Source organism: Mustela putorius, unplaced genomic scaffold (assembly GCF_011764305.1).
Source record: "Mustela putorius furo isolate JIRA1106 unplaced genomic scaffold, ASM1176430v1.1 tig00003846_pilon_pilon_pilon, whole genome shotgun sequence".
Lineage (NCBI taxonomy): Eukaryota > Metazoa > Chordata > Mammalia > Carnivora > Mustelidae > Mustela > Mustela putorius.
In genome coordinates, this window is record NW_025421999.1 from 22,700,272 (window position 1) to 22,721,149 (window position 20,878).

The 20,878-nt window shown below is 37.5% G+C and overlaps 1 protein-coding gene across 5 annotated transcripts in view; it reads right to left on the minus strand.

The window, feature by feature from the left end:
• PREX2 (phosphatidylinositol-3,4,5-trisphosphate dependent Rac exchange factor 2) overlaps positions 1–20,878 on the minus strand; it is a 347,111-nt gene that overhangs the window by 86,723 nt on the left and 239,510 nt on the right. For all 5 annotated transcript variants that reach the window (XM_045063234.1, XM_045063231.1, XM_045063230.1 and 2 more), the window contains 2 exons: positions 5,168–5,234; positions 4,761–4,951 (listed from right to left, as the gene is read on the minus strand). In XM_045063234.1, coding sequence (XP_044919169.1) covers positions 4,761–4,951; positions 5,168–5,234 — 258 coding nt within the window. The remainder of the gene's footprint in view (positions 1–4,760; positions 4,952–5,167; positions 5,235–20,878) is intronic.

A 20,878-nucleotide genomic window follows, 5' to 3' on the forward strand; every position in this document is an offset into this window, starting at 1 on the left:
TGCAGGTTTCTAATCAGAAGACAAGACACTGACTAAGGCTGGGTATGGAGAATCCCTGACGCAGTATGACCTTCCTGGTGCTGCTGGTCTCAAATTCCACTAGAGGAGTGAACGTGAGGTACAAGGTACATTAAAAACGCAGCCCATTGTTTCCTGGAAGACATCTGTCCTCACAACAAAGCATGAAGACAAAGTGTAATTTATATGTACAGATCTCCAAGGTTTGGGCTCAAAGACATCACAGGGCGAGTTACACGCGAGGCCTATGCTCACCTCACACAACTTCCAGTGAGGTTGTACCAAGTTCTGACATCACTGAAAACCAACTACTAAAAGATACTGAGAGTACGAGGACAAAAACTCCTTGGACCAAGTCCTTAGAGGGAAAACCTGTGATCCCAGATTGCCTGCCCTCACTAGAAGTTTCTTTGACATACCCTTTCAGGTAGCCCCTGGAAAATTCCACCCACTTGTTCCTGGTGGCGAAGGAAGCAGAAGATAATGTGGTGGGAAGAAACCGACATCTTTGTTTTTGGACACAGAAAGACTCAGGTTTCGCAACATTTGCAGTATACTGATGTATACTGGTTAAAGACAAAGAGTTGGCTGTTAAGCTGGGGTGGGAATAAAGAACTACAGCGGAATGCAATACCACATTGGATGGAAGGATGCTGCGGGGTGAAATAAAAGGGAAATTGAGAATCCCTGTTTGCATGCTTTTGGATTGCCTGCAACCAGCAGCTGGCAGGAGTACAAGAGAGAACTGGAAAAGTCACAGGCCGATTCAATATTTTAAAAAGGTTCAGTTTGGCAGAAACCAATTCTGTCTATAAAGCATATATCCAGACAGTGTATGGCATAAATCTTTGAAAATGAAATTCAAAAAAACTATTCAATTCCAATGTTTGTATTTGTTAATCGCAGAACTATAAACTAAAGCGCTAGTGACGTATCATTGTACATCTAGGAGAGAAGCACCATAGATAAATGGATAAGAACCCTCTGCAGACCAGGAAAGGGTGAAAATGCTACACAGCCATCTAACCTGCTGGTTGTGTTGTCCATGAGGACAATCCTTTCAAGAACCTGAACAGGATATATTATTGACCATAAAGGTTTAAACTCCTTGACCTAGTAATTCTAACTGGAGGATATTTTTGTTTTTCTTTTAACTTAATAGAAAATAAAATGGAAATCTGAACAGCTACATAATGAAACAGCCTCTCTTGCAAGCCTCTCAGGCAATGGACAAGGAAGATAAACCACTAAAGTGATCGTTTCGTAAACCATAGCACAGCGACTGCTTGGATTAACCATGTAACCAATGAAAATGATAATGAGAAAGTTTATGTGTACATTTTGGAAATACAGACAGTTGTTTTGAGCATAAAGCAGGTTGTTGATCTCTATTTACTAATAAAACCAGGTTCCAATGTGCGCTGTTTGATGGACATGGCAAGAGAAGACACAAAATGAACATGAAAGAAGTCATGTCAGGGGAAGACATTATATAAAAATGTTCCATTTGCTAAGCTACCTTTAATATCAAGTTTACATTGTTCAAAAGGCAAAAACCTGTCTTTAAGAAGAGACAGTCCTATTCTCGCACGGTCCAATAGCAATGAAGATAAGGGATACAAGTGAATAGTTAAGAGAGTGTGGGCTGGGAAGTTCATCAGTAGAATTGTAATACACACAAAGGATTTCCCGAGGGAAAAGAATTTAATAAAAACAAAGCCAGGCTAAATGCTATGAGAAGATTTTAATAATTCATCCTGAATTCTATTCCTACTAATCTTGCATTCACTGCTGTATGCAGCTCTGCCATCCAATTCAGGTTGGCATTAAAACATCTAGACATTAATGCTAATTAAATCTGCCTTTTCATTCTGAAAAACCACATTCTTCTCTTTAATATCAAACAGACGCAGAATCATTCAATACTCTAAAAACATTTTAGATTCTCTATTTTGCAAATAAAATCAGAAAAGGCAGGAAATTGTCTAACGTCGATATTGTTGACCATTTCTTGTATTGATTTTAAACGTAAATTATGAAAGTGGTATGTGTAATATTTATTCTGATTCACACTGTCAACTTCTCCCCTTTTTCAGAACCTGAAGGCAAGCCTCCATGCTCAATGCTATGTTCAGGTGTGAATCTACTTGGGTTTCTCTCTAGCTGACTGAATTATAATTATGGAAGAATTATTTTAAGAACAGTCTTTAGGTGAGATTTCTAAATCCAATATAAGTTAGCACATTTTATTGTCATGAAAAATGTAAGCATAGCCTTTACTGAGAGATTAAAAGATAATATTAAACTCCCATTTTATTCTGCATAATAGAAAAATAAATCTGTACCATTTTCAACTAGTGTTAACTTTAAATTCAGCATTTGTCATGGAGTATTTGTGGCTATCTATACCTCAGTAAATGTCTGAAATGAACTAACTAAAGCTACATTTATTTTGAACAGTAGAAATGGAAAAAATCAAACTACTTTGAAATTTCAACATTCCTTGTGGTCTCAACACACCAACTAGTGATTATGGTAATTATAAAACAGCTGTAGGCCATCAATCTATTTCTCCCAGGTAACATTTGTCAGGTTCTAAAACTGCTCATGGGGTAGCAGAGAGAATAACTGGGACAACCTTGTCATGGTTCTAGGATTAAATGCAGATTTAATTGCATTAACTTTCAGCAAATTAATGTTGAGGTAAGAGGGTATGCTTGTAGTTTCAAAGTCTGAAGTGCCCCCTTCGTGGTCATGGTGCATCCAGTCCTCAGACAGCTATGCTCTTGTACCAGGGTGAGATAAGAACAATAATATTCAAGGAAATGACACTTGGCTGAGGCCACAATGGCCTCGATGCCGTTCCTTGAGCTCCCACATTTGCACTGCTGCTCCCCAAGATAGAATGTTCTTTCTTTGAGATATTTGCATAAATATCACTCCTTCATTTCACACAAGTCTCTGATGAAATCCCTTGTTGGATGGTACTACCCCCCCTTCTACCCCTCTGACTTCTGTTCTTTTTTCTATTTATTCCATTTACCACATTACATATGTATTTATTTACATTATCATCTGTTACCCCCAACAGGATGAACTCTGTTTGAGAACAGAGACTTTAATTTTTCAATCCTGTACCTCCAGCAACTAGACCAGGGCTGGCACGTAATTGGTGCTCAATGCATATTTATTGAGTGAATGAATAATGAATGCATAAATGAGTGAATGAATAAGTGGGAACAGAAGGAGTGAACACGAGTTGATCAGAAGGGAGAGATCACTTCTCAGCTAGTAAACAAATTATGAAATAATATTTTATTCATTTGGTTGCAGACGATATTTTCAATTAAGCTTATTACAGCTTGCATTAGAGCACAGAGTAATACACAGCCATTAAAATAAAGGAGAAAATTCTGTATATTTTTTCAACCACAGAATATAATACTCCTTTCAGAGAAATAAGGTCTTGCCATACTTTGTAAGCAAGAACACGCTGCGTAAGACTGGGATCCAGGCATACCAAATTGAAATGGAATTTTACAGATGAGAACCTGCTGCCTCAGATCATTTTTCTCCCACTTTTTACCTCTTCACCCTGACTCATCAAAACCCAGTTCAAACATCACCTTCTTTAGGGAAAGGTTTCCCCATCACAGAGATCTGTTTTCCATCTGTACCTTGGTTTTTGGCTGTAACTTTCTGAGGTCATTTACATTTTCTTGCAGTGGAGGTCTATTTATTCTTATTCTGTTATCTTATTATATCTTCTTCTTATTTTTTTGTTATTTGTTGTTCATACTGTCATGCCATATTTATGCCTCTAACATGAGCATCATTGCTTTGTGATGTCACACAGCTAATAGTCCAACTGCCGTCCTTTACAGAGGTCCAGTACCAAGTAAATCTGACTAAACAATAACACCAATCTAAAAATCTAACTGGCTCAGTTCCAGGAAGAGACTATGGTGGGTGACAGGACACTATTTGCCTACTCAGATTGCAATGAGGACCACATTCTGCTTTTGGTTTCACTTCCTTGTGAAAATGGTGAGGTGACAGAGGAGGAGCATGTGGTCATGGGGAAGGACCTGACACGGGCTCCTACACCCCCATTTTGTAGCTGATGCAGCCGTATGAGTTCCTAAGAATACCTTGGCCACCCCAGACTGAGCACAGCTGCCTAAGAAAAACCAACTGCACTGGACCCATCTAAGATTTCCTCTTCCATTTCCAGGAATGCATATTGTGTGGGCTTCTGGACCTAATTTTGCCAAAAGTAGAAAGGCTGTGGTATCCTCAAGGCAGCACCCACCTCACAATCACTGAATACAGAACACAAACCAGCGAAGATGGAAGGTCCATGAAGTACAGTGAAAAAAGTTTTGTTTAGCTACTTTCCAGCCTGGCAAGTTCCTACAATGAAGATAATGGATGTACAAGTTTGTACCTAAAGTATAAATATCTTGTAATATAAATGCCAGGGTGATAAGATTCTGGGCAGATAAGCTACAGTGATATAAATGTGAGATTGCATTCATTTGTATGAATCACCAGCCACCAAACATAAAAGTGAAGCCAGAAAACACGGTGTCTCCATGATCTGATTTCCCAAATCTCATTCCAAATACACCCAAGTCCTCTGAATGTTTCCAGTAACCATTTTCTGTAACTAAAATTTAAGCAAGAACCTCCAAACGAAATTGGGCCCGAGAGAGGCCGACATGGCAGGGCAGGTGACATACCTGTGCACGCCGCTGTTACACATGATGATGTGGCAGGCCCCCAACCGGGAGCACAGCTCCGAGGACACAGACAGCAGCCCCACCCCCGACGCGCTGCAGGCTGTGTTTGCACAGGCCGCCGTATGCTTGGATCTGATAAACGAGGCTACCAGCCGATAAAGTTCATCCAGGGCATTGAGAGGCCTCATTAGCTGCAGAAAAAAAGCGACGAACATAAAGCTCCACACATCCGTAGGAAGAAATGCTTGTCGATGGGCTACAGTCCACCATTGTTAAAAGGTTTAATGAAGAGTCTAAAATATCTTGCTCGTGGAGGTAACAGCTTTGGAGGCTACAGATATTTGTCTAAGAACTACAGATTATCTAAGAACAGCAAAGCATAAACAAATGAAGTCATCTCTTTTTACCTTATCTACATAGGCAGCCTTGGATGTGGAGTTGGGTGGTGAGTTTGACTTGTCCAAGTAGAAGGCCCTGTAAGAATCCAAGGAATAGATGGTCATTTATTGCTAGAAACACTAAAATGCATAAAGATGTGCAAGTTTCACTGATTTCCTTTTGAAGACAGATGAATAAACAAGTTGCACGCTAGTATGGGTGGGAGTGCAAAAACAGTCAATAGTCTTCTGTTAGTAGAAAATGCCTAATGAAGCACCTGCGTGGCTCAGTCAGTTGAGTGTCTGACTCAATTTTGGCTGAGGTCATGGTCTCAGGGTTGTGAGATGGAGCCCCTGCTTCCAGCTCTGAATTCAGCAGGGAGTCTGCTTGAGATTCTTTCTCTCCCTCTCCCTCTGCCCCTACCCACCCACTTGCCTCCCACATGCTCTCTCTCAAATAAATCTTAAAAAATTAAAAAAAGAAAAGAAAAGAACTAAAGCTACCACCAGCTCCATTACATGCTGTGTGGTCTCAGAGACATTACTTAATTTGTGTATGCCTCAATTTCCTCTTTTGTAATTTGGGGATAACATTATCTTCTACTTCACAAGCCTGCTAAGAAGATTAAATGAGTTAATGCAAATAAAACCTTGAGAATAGTACATAGCACAGAGTAAGTGCTCACTAATATTTTCCATAATTAATATTATCACAAAAGTTGAAGAGATAATATTTTCTTGTGACTACTGGTGAACATTATCTAGTTTTCATTCATTGGGCCAGATTATAAAAGTAATACTCAAAAAACTAATTTTAAACCAAGTACTGAGTTGAATTCTTTCATTTACTAAGCTAGGCTCAGACTGGAAGTTAGACCCTCTTCAAGCATACTCTTTCTCTTTGTCACCAGGATGTAATGCGGCACCAAGTATTTTAAATACCGGAAATTGAATCTTAGTGACCTGCAATAATTAAACGCAATTTCCAAAGAATTTTGCTGAGTTTTGCTTAGCTCTTGGCCCAATACTAAGCTGAAATTGTAAGGAAATGACCCCTGAAGACAGGATACACTTAAGTTAAATTTCATCTACTATTTATTTTTGATGAAGTGAAATTATTTTCAAGATGTGAACACTTAGTATCAATGTACCAAAATAAGTTCCACAGTATTAGAATGATTGTCAGACAAGTTACCAGAATAAAACTGATTAGACTGATGTTTTGGAGCACCATTTAGACCCTCAAAATACCATCCAGTTATTATCAAATGCATGAGTAGTAGTGGGCAAAATCAGTGAGAGAGACCTTTATGTCCAGAGTCCCCTTCTATGCACGCATGCGCATGTGCACACACATACATGGCTATTCCCATTAGCATTATACCTAATGTTTTTGTCTTTTTAAGATAAAGTAGCATGGCTTAATCAATTTTTACACTTTAAATTAGGAAAACTTTAGGAGTCACTTCCAAAATGAAAATCAGGCTCAGTCTTACTGAGAATTAGCTTATCTCTCAAATGCAAACTCAAACAAGAACAAAAATTTAAAAGCAGTTCTGCATCCAAAGTTAGGTTATTATTCCTTATATTCATTTGAACTCCTAAAGATTTCCACATACCATCTTGGAACAAAGGTGGTGCCTCAAATCTGAAACTCACAGAGATACCTTGACCAGATGTTCCCATGCCTTTCCTCAAGTGTGCTTGGTAGAAAAATCAATAGGGTAGAAAGGAGCACATGAGTCCATGGAAAGTTATTCCCTCAGTCTAAATCCCACAGCTACCTGTTGCTCCTGAGCACATAAGGCTGCCAGGAGTATGAGGACTCCAGTCACCCCAGGCAGTGTTCTGCTCGCAAGGACTACGTTATGGTGGCATAAACTATTCTCAGGTGGAACATCAGTCAAACACCAAGAAAACATCATTTCATTCAGCTGGCAGAGTCAGTATCTACTAAGAGCACTGGACCAAGAGCAAAATCAAAGGCATCTGAGACTTTTTAAAATTTTTGACATCTTCTCCAGTATCAGAAAGAGATAGCAATACTCCAACAGGATTGCTGGTATGAGAAGAGGAAATGAGCCAGACTTGCGTGAGGTACAAAAACATGTAATGGGGCTGGAGTTAGGTTAGAATGAATGAGCGACTGAGAGAGGTCAGAGGGGCAGAGTCTGTAGGCAGGGACTTAACAGATCCTGACAAAGGCTTTGAGTTTTTTAAACCTTATTGCTGTGCATAAATATTCATTTGAACTCCTAAAGATTGGGAACTCCTGAAAGTTCTGAGTGTCTTCTCATTTCAGTTACACACATACACATTTAGGCTAATACTATGAAGTAAGAAAATTCAGGTATGCACCACCATGTTTTAACAGATCCTGGCACTTGGCACTTTTGCTTCACCCTTTAAAGAAATGAAACATTACAGATACAGGTGAGCCCCTTCTTGCTCACCCTTCTCCACTCCCACTTTTGCTCTGAACTCTCCCTTCCTAAGGTAAATACCACCCAGAAGCTGGCATTTACCACTTCCATGCTTTACAAGGTCACCCACACAGTTGGCCCATGTGGACTGCCAGACCAAAATACGGCTATGACCATTCTTCCACATCCTTGTTCCCATTGATGTCATGAGAAATTCAACCTTTGGTCTTTTTATTTTTAATTTGTATTTATTTGTGGGCCATATTTCTTCTTCTTCTCTTGCATTTTGCATTTTTCTTTTGTGTAGTCTTAACTTCCTTTACATAGAAATTAGTTATGACTTTTTATAGCAAGAGTTAAATTTGGTGACATTTAGAAGTTGCTGTTCCTCTTTACTATTTTTTTTTTAAGCCACACATTTTTTTCCTAGGCTTGCTTCCTCAAAATATTCGGTTTTTAAAAGTTGGATATTCTATTACTATGTTTGATCAGTGTGTCAGTGGTATATGGTGGCATTAAATTCTAGAATCCAAATTACAGGACATTTTCCCCTTCAATAATGCTCTTGGTGTCTGCTCTCAATCTAGTTGCCTTTGCTTTGGGGCTAGTCTGTATTTTTTCTTTGATGGGCAAAGATTTTCTTTTATCCTCAATGTTCTGAAGTTTTACCTCAAGTGTTCAGGCACTGATTTATTGTTGTTTATCCAGATAGGTTCTCAGAGTGTCCTTTCAATGCGAGGAGTCTTGTCTTCAATTCTAAAATAAACTCAGCTATTATTTCTTCCCATAATCTGAAGTTCTCTCTCTCATTCTCTCTCTTTCTTTCCTCGCACGTACACTTTTAAAGTCTTATTTTCCCGTGACTGCCTTTTAGGTGATTTCCTAAGTCATAACTTCCAAATGATTAAAAAAAAAATGTGTCATTGTCAAGTCTGGAGTTTATACTTTCTCTTTTTTAAATTTAATTTTATTTTCAGTGTCCCCAAATTCACTGTTTATGCAGCACACCCAGTGTTCCATGCAGTACATGCCCTCCATAATACCCACCACCAGGCTCATCAAATCCCCCACCCCCTTCCCTCCAAAATCCACAGTTTATTTCTCAGAGCCCACAGTCTCTCATGGTTTGTCTCCCCTTCTGATTTCCCCCAACTCACTTCTCCTTTCCATCTCCCAATGTCCTCCATGTTATTCCTTATGTAGAGTTTATACTTTCTACTGGGAATTTTATTTCAATGGCTCTCTTTCACTTCCGAGATTTCTGCCTATTCTTATTTCATTTCCACCACCAATAGGTAAATTCCCCATGAGGATATGTAGGTATGGTTTTTGTTTACTTGGGTTCATTCCTACATCTCTGGCACCCATCTCTGGCACTCTGGCACCCATAAGAGTGTGTGGACCACAGTATAACCTTAAAAATTATTTTTAAATAAGTAAAGCATTAGATCATGACTGTTTTTATTTCAGGATTTTCTACCTTTTTACAGATGCCAATCCTTTGTTTATATTTTGAGTATCCAAAATATGCTCTCTCAGGCTGTTTCAATATTTTAATTTCTTCCAGTAAAATCTATTCTCAATGGTCGACTTTATTGGCTCTTTCTTAGTGTACAGCTTTCCCATGTGCTTTGGATTTTTTTCTTGTTTGCAGGTTCATTTGAAGTCAGGAGATTTTTTAAAATTTAATTTTATTTAGCTTTTTGATATACCTCCAACCCCCTTCTCTCATTATCCTTCTCTTACAAATGATTTTGTGCTCATTTGGTGCCCAGAACCACCTAGACATAATCAGTTTCATATTGGTAATTCAAGTATTACATTGTGCTGGCATCTGGACTATTACAATTAACATTACTGAACCAATGAGTGATAGGATTCAAGCCCCAGTTTATTGGCGGTGCTGCCTTATGGGTCATTCTTGGCATCAAAAGATATAGCCCAAAGTAGTGGGCAGCAGGTTTCTCATTCTTGCTCAGAAGCAGATGAGTCCTCCTCTATGTCCTGGCTTCAACCTATAAGGCCAGCTCTGGATCTCCACTCAGTGTAGAAGGACTTCAATCTCTGGAAGTAGTCATTCCGGCCCTTCTGGCCACCTTGAGAGGCCTCAGCAAAGCTCACTACTCATCACTTGCATTTTCTTTTGATTTGTGGGCCACTGAGATGATAAATCATGATGAGCTCAGCTGTGACTTTGACTTTTTTGACTTTGCATTTTACCTAGCAGTGCTATATGCTTGGAAAGAAGGTGGTGCTTCAAAGCCAGAACTCGCAGAGGTACCTTGATGAGATGTCTTTAGGCCTTTCCCTCAAGTGTGCTCGGCAGAAAAAGTAAAACAAGTAAAAGAAGTGCACAAGTTCAGGGACAAATTATTTAGTCTCCCAGGGTCTCAAGTACCTTGTTTTTACAATGTATATTAAAATTGCCTGATATATATATATATGGCATAATGTCAAATATTAATCAAAATGAGAAGTACTCAGTACTGTGGTAAGCAAATAGGATGCATTCAATAGTTAATAATAACTGCTATTCAAGTGCACACAGTGGGAGGCATCCTCTGGAGCATTTTTAAGGCATAGCAAGGAATAAAAATTAGACCCAAAGTTTCTTCTTTCCCTTAAGGCCACCTGTGATATTTTCTGATACACATAAAAAATGAAAATTTAAGTAGGTACTTGGAAACTACATAATTCCATGATTAGGGCACAAACAGTGGTTCAGTTCTAAAAAGAAATGAATCTTTCTTTAGGTTAAAGAAGACTGTCAGGGCCCATGGGTGGCTCCGTTGGTTAAGCATCTACCTGCCTTCAGCTCAGGTCATGATCCCAGTAGTCCTGGGATTGAGCCTCGCATAGGGCTCCTTACTCAGTGGGGTGTTTGCTTCTCCCTCTGCCCCTCACCCTGCTCATGCTCTCTCTCTCTCAAATAAATAAATAAAATCTTTAAAAAAAAAAAAAACCTGACTTTGCAGAAATCTTAAAATTTCCAATGGGGCAAAATCCTTGAAGGAAAAATAAAAGAGATTTTATGAAGAGAGCCTGTTGAAAAATAACCTTTATAAATTTAAAATGTATACATGCCCATATCAAGTGAAACCTTATTCTGAAACAATCTAGTCTTTTCCAAGTTGCTATATAGCAAAACTAAAATAGAAAAAGCATCTAATGATATAACTGCACCCTTCAAAACACTCTTAGAAGATAAATGCCTCCTACAAATATAGAATTACATGTATTTACTGATTCAGACTTGTACAAATAGTTAATATTTGTTAATCCATGATTAAAGAAAGCAAAAAATCATTACAAAATAGATCTATGTACTGATGAAGTCTAGAGGAGATAACCATGGAATGCAGCCACTTTGTTAATCTTAAGAAGTTTGCCTAGCCAACATATATTTTAAGTCAACCAATTATTTGTTAGAATTAAAATTTAGACTTGAGGTTGCAACTAATTTTAGGTACTCGCTATCAGAAATAAGTCTGTTCAGCCACCTACTTTACCATCCCTAAAGTTTACAGGTATTCACAGAACTTCAGTATTTTTCAGAATATGACAAACTGTTCGCAGAAAATAAATTTCGAATGCACTCCCCTTAATTATAAAAGTCTTACAATGCCCCCTAATCAAAATTTATAAGCAAGTTAATGGCAGAATTGGAAAAATGCCCAAACTGACCATAGTTTATTATGCTTCTGAGGTTAGTAAGAATGAAGTCATGGTCCTTTGTCTCATACAGCAAATCTTATTAAGACCATTTTGCAAGTGCTGCCACTACTTCATAGAGGCTGGACAGTCAGTTTCCTTTCAGGCTAGCATACATCAAACTTGGTTGTCACCTTTGGAAATTAACTCTGCCATATAAAATTGATACATTATGATAATATTTTTTCATTTAGTCCCTATAGAATAAAATACCAATGAAAGGGGTGATAATGTCATAAGTTATAATATGTAGTGATATAAATATACCCAAATCAAATAACTACAGTGAAACTAATCTTGGGCATTTATCTCATAGAATCTAATAGTGGAGACAGGTACACAGGTATCTATAATGCAAGGTAGAACTAACTGACAGGTAAGTTTAAAGTGACAAATGTTTGGGATATACTCGCATGAGGAAGAAGCCAGCCCATATAAATAAGAATATGCCATAAGCGTTGGACTTTGACAGATGGAGGGGATTCTGGACAGGTCAAAATAGGAAAGCAGCATTTCAAATGGAGGCAATACCATGAACAGCAGAACAGATAGAGAAGTGGGTAGAGCCAATCTGGCTGAAGAGCAGGTTCATAGAAGGTAGAGAGAGAATGTTGTGCAAGTAGGCTGGTTCCATACTGTGAGGAAATTAAATACTGAGCTGAAAAATTATAATTTATCTGTTAAACAGTGGAGAGAAGCACAACACAGTATACACTTAGCTATCATTAAAAAGGTAAAAATAAATGGAAAGTAATACGTGACACATAAGATTTGAAAATTTAGGGAATTCAGAGCTGCAAGAAATCCTAGAAGAGAAAGAATTATTTGGCATTCAAAATAAGATCATGGTAATGAAAACAGGGAACTGATGTTTGCCACAAGAGCAAAACAATGAATTTGGGGGAACACTGAGATTATTTATGTAGAGTTATGCAGGTTAAATACTAATTTAAAAATTAGGAAAATGTTTTCTCAACTGGGTAAAGAATTAAGATCATAGCTCTATAGAGTCTGGCAGGTACTTCAAAGGGTCAGGTTTTCACACAAAGAGAGACAATGCAACAGCTTAATGTAAAATATTTAAAACTACTATTTTTGTCATTAAGGATTTAAATCAGTGACCAAGAATGTCACATTCTTCTCATCTGGCACCTTTCCCCCCTGCTTTTTCTGGGCAAGTTGGAGGATATCCAATCCAAGAGAGATTGATTAAGGCATAAGAGCCACTGGTGCTTTATAAATAAGGAGGAACAACTACAGTATTCAGCTCAGCTCTCTGTTATTTTCCTGTTTTTTCTCCAGATCATTGCCTATGAGATCACTATTTATAATAATTTATGAAAATTTCTTACTTGGGCAGACTCATCTATACTCCTTATAATATCATGTCCTATCCCCAAAATCTAAACTGTACAAGTTAGCTTTTGGATTTTAGCAATTACTCTGCATTTCAAAAAAAGAACTATAACAGTATTTGTTCGGTTACAGGTATTAGTCATTGGTATGGTTAGACATATCATTATTACAATGGCATGACAGTTGACTATAGCTGTGACTGGGTGTCTAATGAGAATTATCGTTAAGCTGCATTGGCCTACCATAGCACTTAACTCAGAAAAAAATCTACGGAAAATATTATTGAAAGAGCTTATTTCTTGTAAAGAGGAAAATCACCAGAGAGGTTCAATCTGTGCCCATGGATGGGTAAAAAAAATACATGATGAATAAGTAGGTGGGAAAATGTTAATTTGTATCTCTATCCTACCCCTACTTGCCTTCCATGACCACAAGCTTTAGCCCTGGAATGTGTTTTACTAAAAGTAATACGAAGAGAAGTCCCAGATAATGAGATAAACTTGTTTATGCTTGGAGAAATCTGTCTTCTGGCTTGTCAAAAATGGAGCACCCAAGGTTATAGTCCTTATATAACTTCCCATATCAATAAACAACTTCATTTCTACTTTACTGGTTGGGAAAAGGATTCCTGGAAGGCTAACGAAATAATCCTCATGACCACACAGGGCGACTTTCTCACATTAAAAAAAAAAAAAAAAGGACTTCATTGGTGCCCTGGGCAGAGAATTATGGTGTCAGAGGTAGTGGGACTACGCCGCATTCCTTTTTACTGCTGTCGACACCCTCCTTCCCTCTTTTCCTCTGACACCTTCAATCACTGACTTCCAATTTTTAAAACTGGAAAAACTTCCAATTTTTTAAAAATTAAAATCCAATTGTCTATTTTCCAAACATTCTTCTACTGCATTCTGATTTTTGCCCTGTTTTTCATGAGTCTGAAAGGGTGATTTTTTTTCTTACACCTGCAACATACATATATCACCAGGGACTTATAATGCTGTGTGTGTACATATTTTCTAACGGTAACACCATACTCTGCTACTACAGGATACAATCTCTGTGGAAATGGACAGAAAAAGTCAATCTCCAAAAAGGAAAACCTTTCCAAAAATAAAGTTTAACCATATTAAAAATAAAACATCTCATTACACCAGGAAAAACAGTAGAGTCAAATAACATTTCTATTTTTAAACTAAGTCTACTTAATTTGACAACAGTTACATCTCAAGAAAGTTTGGCACCTCAATATTAAAGGATAATTTTTAGAATTAAAATCATAAGTCTTTTTAGGTTTAAAGTCATAAAAGTCCCAACTGACATGAAGTTGACAGATCAGCTTCTCCTCCTCCACATCTTTCTCTGTATTCCTTATTTGACTCTACCTGGTCTTCAAAATTACCTTTCTAAAGCACAGAGATGAATATTTTATTAACTTGCATAAAGTCATTCAGATTTACCCAGTACCCAAAACCTACAATTCGGGCCTTCAAGACCTCCCCTAGCAATCTACCAACAGACTTCCCTTCCTATCTCTCATCTCTCTCTTTGCCCTGTCATGTTCATACTTGATTCCCCCAACACACCATCCACCCACAGGAAAACTGCCACACCTTTTCTCATATTATACTATCTGCCTAGAATCTCTTCTCACCTCTGCTGCTTGGCAAGATTCTGTTGATCTTCAAAACCCTGCTCAAATATGACATCTTCTTGAAAATTTCCCAAGTGAAAAAAATTTATCTCACTACACGGCACTGGGTTACACTCATTCTATCATCTTTGCTAAATTACATACTCTCAGAGAGCAGAGAACCATTTTTTAAAAATTTGTCACCCTGGGGTGACTGGGTGGCTCAGTCTGTTAAGCATCTTAGACCCCAGTCATAATCTTGGGGTCCAGGATCAAGTCCCGTGTCCAGGGAATCTGTTTGTCCCTCTCCCTCTGCCCTTACCCCTGCTCCTGTTCTCACTCTCCAAAATAAATAAATAAATAAATAAAATCTTAAAAAAAAAAAAAAAAACCTTGTAATCCCATAACCAAAGATAGTGCCTGCCATACACACAAAATTTGTCATTCTGTAACCAAAGACAGTGCATCTATACTTGGTATTGTATTGAAGTAAATTGAACTCTATTTCATTTGGAGTCTGACATGGGGCTCGTTCACATGATTCATGAGATCATGACCTGAGCCCAAATCACAAACTGGACACTTAACCAACGGAGCCACCCAGGTGCTCCAAGAAATATATTAAATGTCTTAGTTTATAGATAAAATGATATTATGCACATTTTAAGAAGGATTATTTGCAGAAAATATTCTTCTAAGTTTAGAAATATTAGGCTACATCTCAATGAACACTGAAAAGCAACACTTAAAGGAAAGCATTTAACAGTCATTGGAACCTATAATTAGAGAGGAAGGGTGTTTCAATGATCCATCCTCAGTGAGAGACAGCTATGCTCAAGAGAAAAATATACACTGGGTCCCTTGCAAGACTCATACACAGTAGTGTTGTTTCACCTCTAAATGACTAGCAAAAAGGATCCAGCAAAATACTTGCTCATTTATAAATAAGAAAAGATGAAAATAAATATGGATGAAGCACACTTACATTGAGTTTTAAATGTCTAATTCTTAGCTTTTATACTTTTATACTAGAATCTATAAAAAGGCTGTGCTTCCCTTTATTTTTCAAGGCCCTTACTATAGTACTTAACACAGACCCAGTCACTCAATATTAGCTTACATCATAATAGAGCTGTTTTTCATTCTTCAGAATTTTAAAATTATATATATATATGTTATGTATATATATATATATATATAAGGTATACACTATGATGATCTGATATAGACATATATAGGAAAATAATTACTACAACCAAGGTAATTAACATATCATCTCCTCAGTTACCATTTTTTTAATAAGTGATGAATGAGCCTAAAACTTACTATTTACTCTCTACTAAGCATATTTCCTTTGTTCAACATAGTATTATTTAGTACAGACACATGTCCACACATTATTTCTTCTTCCTTTTCTTCTCCTTCTAGATTCCATATATTCCAGATTTCCGTAATTCTTTTCGACCTATTTTTCTTTGCATAATGTTCTCTGGTTCACCCCACTCTCTTCTGGCATGCAAGGTCTCTGATAAGATATCCACTGTACTCATGGGAATCTTGTACATGAGAAATATTATTTCTTCTACTGTTTTAAAATTCCTCTTTGTCTTTGACTTTAGATATTTTTATTTTAATGTGTCTTAGAGAAGATCTTTTTTGTGTTGAAACTTCTGGAAGGCCTATGTGCTTCATATGGATGTCCAAATCTCTCCCTGGACTTGAAGTTCTCAGCAACCACATCTTTGGATAAGCTTTCTGAACTTTTCTCCATCTCTTTTCCTTCTGGGACCCCAGTAATGTGCAGGTAGTTTCTCTTAGTGGTATCCTATAATTCATGTTGGCTCTCTTCCTCTCTTCACTCTTTTGCATCTTTTTTTTTTTTTTTTGGTTTTGTTTTCTTTTTGTTCCCCTAACTGGATAATTTCAAATGTCCTGTTTTTGAGTGCACTGTTCTGTTTTTGCTTTTGTTTTCCCTGCTTAGTTGAATCTGCTGTGGAAGCTCTCTATTAAATTCCAGTTAAGTCATTGCATTCTTTAACTCTAGGGTTTCTGGTTTTTTTTTTTTTAATGGTTTCTATTTCTTTTTTGAACATCTTATTTTGTTTATGTATTGCCTTCTTATTTAGTTGTCTGTATTTGCTTGCACTGTGATTCACTGAATTTCTTTAAGAGAATTCTGAATTTTCTGTCCAACAGTTTATAGATCTCCATTACTTAGGGTCAGTTATTGGAGCTTTATTAATTTACTTTTGTGGTGCCATACTTTGATTATTCAAGATCCTTATGGTCTTGTTTGGTGTCCCTTATGGTCTTGGTGTCTGTGCATTTAAAGAAGTAGACAACTCTTCCAGTCTTTACAAACTGCCTTCAGCAGGGAAAACTTTTTGCCAGCTAGACCATCCAGAGATTCTAGGATAAGAGGGGACATCTGGTAGGGTCTATGGATGAATAAGTCTGATGCCTTGGTCGGCAGGCAGGCAGGGCTAGTGCTTAGGTTCACAGTGTTCCACAGGAGCCCACTTGGAGCCTGAGGTCATGGGGGTTGGTCTGGCACTGATGTAGGCCTGATTCTTGGGATTATGGTGAAGTTGGGTGCTCACATCACTCTTTTTTCTCCATGGGAAATGTGTATCTCTTTATCCTGGGTTAGCCAGGTTTAAGGGAGGGCTGATGGGGGTAATATAATGCATATTTTCTTATTTCCGTGATCCACTCAGGTGCTATAATCCTTCACCTAGTATGTTTTGCTCCTGTTAAGGTAATTTTGTTCACGGATATTTGTTCAAATTAATGTTTCTGTAAGTGGAGGGAACTGGAAACTACTGTACCATCATCTTGCTAGCATCATTTTCCATTATTATTCATTATTTAAGACCCATGTTGAACATCACCTCCTCTCTCAAACTTCCTCAGTATCTTCAGAGTCAAAGGCTCTTCCATTTCTTCAGCACCTAGTACCTTCCCTAATGTTGATATCTATTGTTGTGTACTGTGAGGATTTGTTTACATGTTTCTTTCCCCCCAACTACTAGCACCTTGAAGACAGAGCCAATGTACAGTTTATCTTTATTACTCAATTACCTTGCATAGCACCACCCACAACTATGAGTGTTCGATATATTTTAGTACAGTAAATAAATTTCCTAAGGTACCTAAATTAAATTTCCTAAATTTATTGATAAGTGACAGCTCTAAATCATTTCCAAAGAAAATGGGTCTTCTTTCAGAAAAAGGAAGTCTGTGTCAGAAAGAATTGGAAATCATCTATCATGACCAGTAACTACTGGTCAAGAAAAAGTTGCCAAGCATAAGTTTCCTCCATTACAAAAAAATATATATACTTACTATTTTGTTTAAGAACCTTATAATAGGAAAAAGACAACTGTACGAAAAAGACCGCCCTATCTTCAACTTCCAAAGTACATAATTAAAACCATTTGAGGCAGTGTGGAACTGTTACTGACTTCTTTTTTTTTTTTTTTAAAGATTTTATTTATTTATTTGACAGAGAGAGATCACAAGTAGGCAGAGAGGCAGGCAGAGAGAGAGGAAGGGAAGCAGGCCCCCCGCTGAGCAGAGAGCCCGATGTGGGACTCGATCCCAGGACCCTGAGATCATGACCTGAGCCGAAGGCAGCGGCTTAACCCACTGAGCCATCCAGGCGCCCCTGATACTGACTTTTAAGATATTAAGGCAGACAACTATTCAGAGGTGAGTCTCTTACAAATGAGTGTAGACATCTGCTTCAGAGAGAATGGCAAGGAAAAGGTAATAAAACTAGAAATACGGATACACAGAAATTAGAAAGACGTCATTAGCAGAATATGGTAAGTGAAAAATGCATTAATTAATTAAAGCTCCCTTTGGGACTGTCTTTTGGTTAATTTCATTCCTCAGATGAGCAAAATGATCAAAGGTAAGTTTTAAAGAACTATTTGGAATTGAATATAATCTCCATGAGGGCAGGGACTACATCATTTTACTTATGACTTGTACCTGAAACACTGCCTGACCCAAAGCAGTTGTTCAGTAAATATTTTTGAATGAAGCATAAGTAAATAATTTAAGGGCAAATGAGAATCAGTTTTGCTTAACAAGGAGGACTCTCATGCACTACTGAGTCCTTCCCACAAAAAAACAGTAAGTTCAATCAACTTCATTCTTAACTAGATGAACTAATGAGAATAAATTTGCACTGACTCTGAATCTTTTAGATACTGTCTGATAACCTCCTTCCCCTTCCATTTAAATTTCTCCTAAAGAAGTCTAATTTGCTAATCCTACTTCCAAACCTGCAACCCCTCCCCTCAGTTGATTGTAGCCAGACCTCACCTCTACCCTTACCCTTTACAAATCATTCTGCCTAACGATGTCAATGACAATGACTTTATACTGTCCAATCCCAGACAGTTTTCTCAATCTCTTCTTATATAGGAGTCACCCTCAATTCTCTATTCACTAAGTCTTTTAACATTAGCCTTGTGCTTTGTTGGTTTTCACACATTCACTTAAGCTTGCCTTTTCTGCCTCCCTCCATGTGCTCGTCTTCCTTACCTGTTTTCTGTCCTACCTCACTATTCTCACTCTGAACACTCTCTTGAGTCTTTTTTTTTTCCTCCAAGAGACCCAAATATGCACATCTCTAAACTCCAGATTGTGTGTTTCTTCATTTGATCAATAAGCAATAATCATAATTTGTTCATTTGTTCAATAAACATTAATAATAAACAATAAGTTGGGTATAGTGGTACGTTTTGTGGATAAAAGAATGAAAATAAGACAATTATTTACTTGCAAAGAAGCTACATTTGAGAGAGGACAATAAACAGGTAATTACAGTCAGCATGATAAGTGATCTAAAATAAAAAGGTTTAGTAGAGTGCTAAAGTGAACATTATGACAAGTTGCCCTTAGGCAAAGGGAATGAAGGGTCTTTACAGCATAAGGAGAACCTTAAGAGTGTAAAAAAAAAGAATAGTCCATTCAGGCCATGGACTTTAAATCTGTAGAAAGCTACTTATCTTCTGGAGAGAAGGGAAGACATGAGAAATGGTCTTTCTTCCTAAACTCCCAACTGCCATTGAGATTACTCAGCAGATATAAGCAGTAGTTAAATGACTAAATGAAAGAAAATAAAAGGAAGGATAGAAAAGAAAGAAGAGGAAAAGAGGGTAAAGAAAGGAGGAGGAGATAAGACAGACAAGGGAGAGAGGGTAGGTGTGAGGGAGAAGGGAAGGAGAGAGAGGGAGGAGTAGAGAGACAGCTCTGTCCCTTATTTGTCACGGATCTGCTATGTTGTATTAAATAGAAGAGAAGAAGTAAATGATGTGGAATTTAAAAGACCTCCCTCTTGTCCTTATTGTTGATAAACTTACTGTAAATCTCCCCTAAATCTTCTGAAAACTTTATGGCATTTAGGGACTTGAGAGTAAAACAACAACAAATCAAAACAACTCATCCTATACTATGGTTTTCTATACATAAGAATGTGTGGTCAGTACTTTCACTCAGTTACTTTGAAAATATTTTTTGAACATCTTTTTGGGTATAAAGCAGTGTTCCGTGTTTTAATGATAGATCCATGAACAGGTTCCTTTAGAAACTTGCATTCTGGTACACATGAGGTGTGAACTTGTCTTTCCTTCCCTGGTAGGGTCTGAAGAACCTGACTACAGCAGGCCTTCTTTATGGGAAAACAGAAGCTCTCAACGTTGGCTCTTCCTACATCTGCTTCTCTCATATAGTCCAACCCTGGCCCCAGTGTTGACTTCAGCAACACTTCTTCACCCAGACACAAGGCAAGTTTACTCTCCTTCCTTCAGAATCTGCCCTCAGCTCCCTTTTCCGTTCTCATCCTTGTTTAGGAAGCACACACAAACATATGAAAGGCCAAAGCTACATCTCGCACTAGTAACTATTTATTTGAAATCCCAGCCTATGTCTTCTAGCTTAGTGCTGCTCAAAATGTGGTCTGAAGACTTAAGTAAATAATTTGTCAGCAAAAAGTTAGAAACTGTGTAACAATTTACATGGTATCAACATCCAAAGCATTTAAAAGCACTTGTTTTATTGAACAAGGTACAGACCAGTACAGTACAGTAAGTCACATGTGCTGTGAGTCACAAAACAATCATGCACAGGAGGGCCCCACTGCACTAAGTGATATTTGAAGGTTAGTTGGTCAGTTATGAAACAAAAGTGTTTAAAAATCGAATACAAACATAAGAATTTGTTTTTATTTAAAACCCATCACCTCTACAGTCATTTTAGTTATTAATCAGAATTTTTTAAATTGATGGTTTAACATCATCTAAACTAGAAACATAATACACAATATTTATCCATAATTTACAGGTGACAATATAATTTCATTGGATTTTTTTTAAGAAATTGCTCTTTATTTTTTCCTTCCCTTCCCATCAACATATCTCTGTAAGATTTGTTTTCTTCTATTATATGAGTTATTAAAACAGGCATGGAGAGAGTTTAAGTGTACATCTCCCCCTGCAAACTATACTGAAATCCTAACCTAGATAAGATACTAAGCAAGAAACTAGCTCATTTCTCCTATTAAAAGCTTTGAATATTGGTATACACAGTGTTCAAAGTATAAATAAAGAA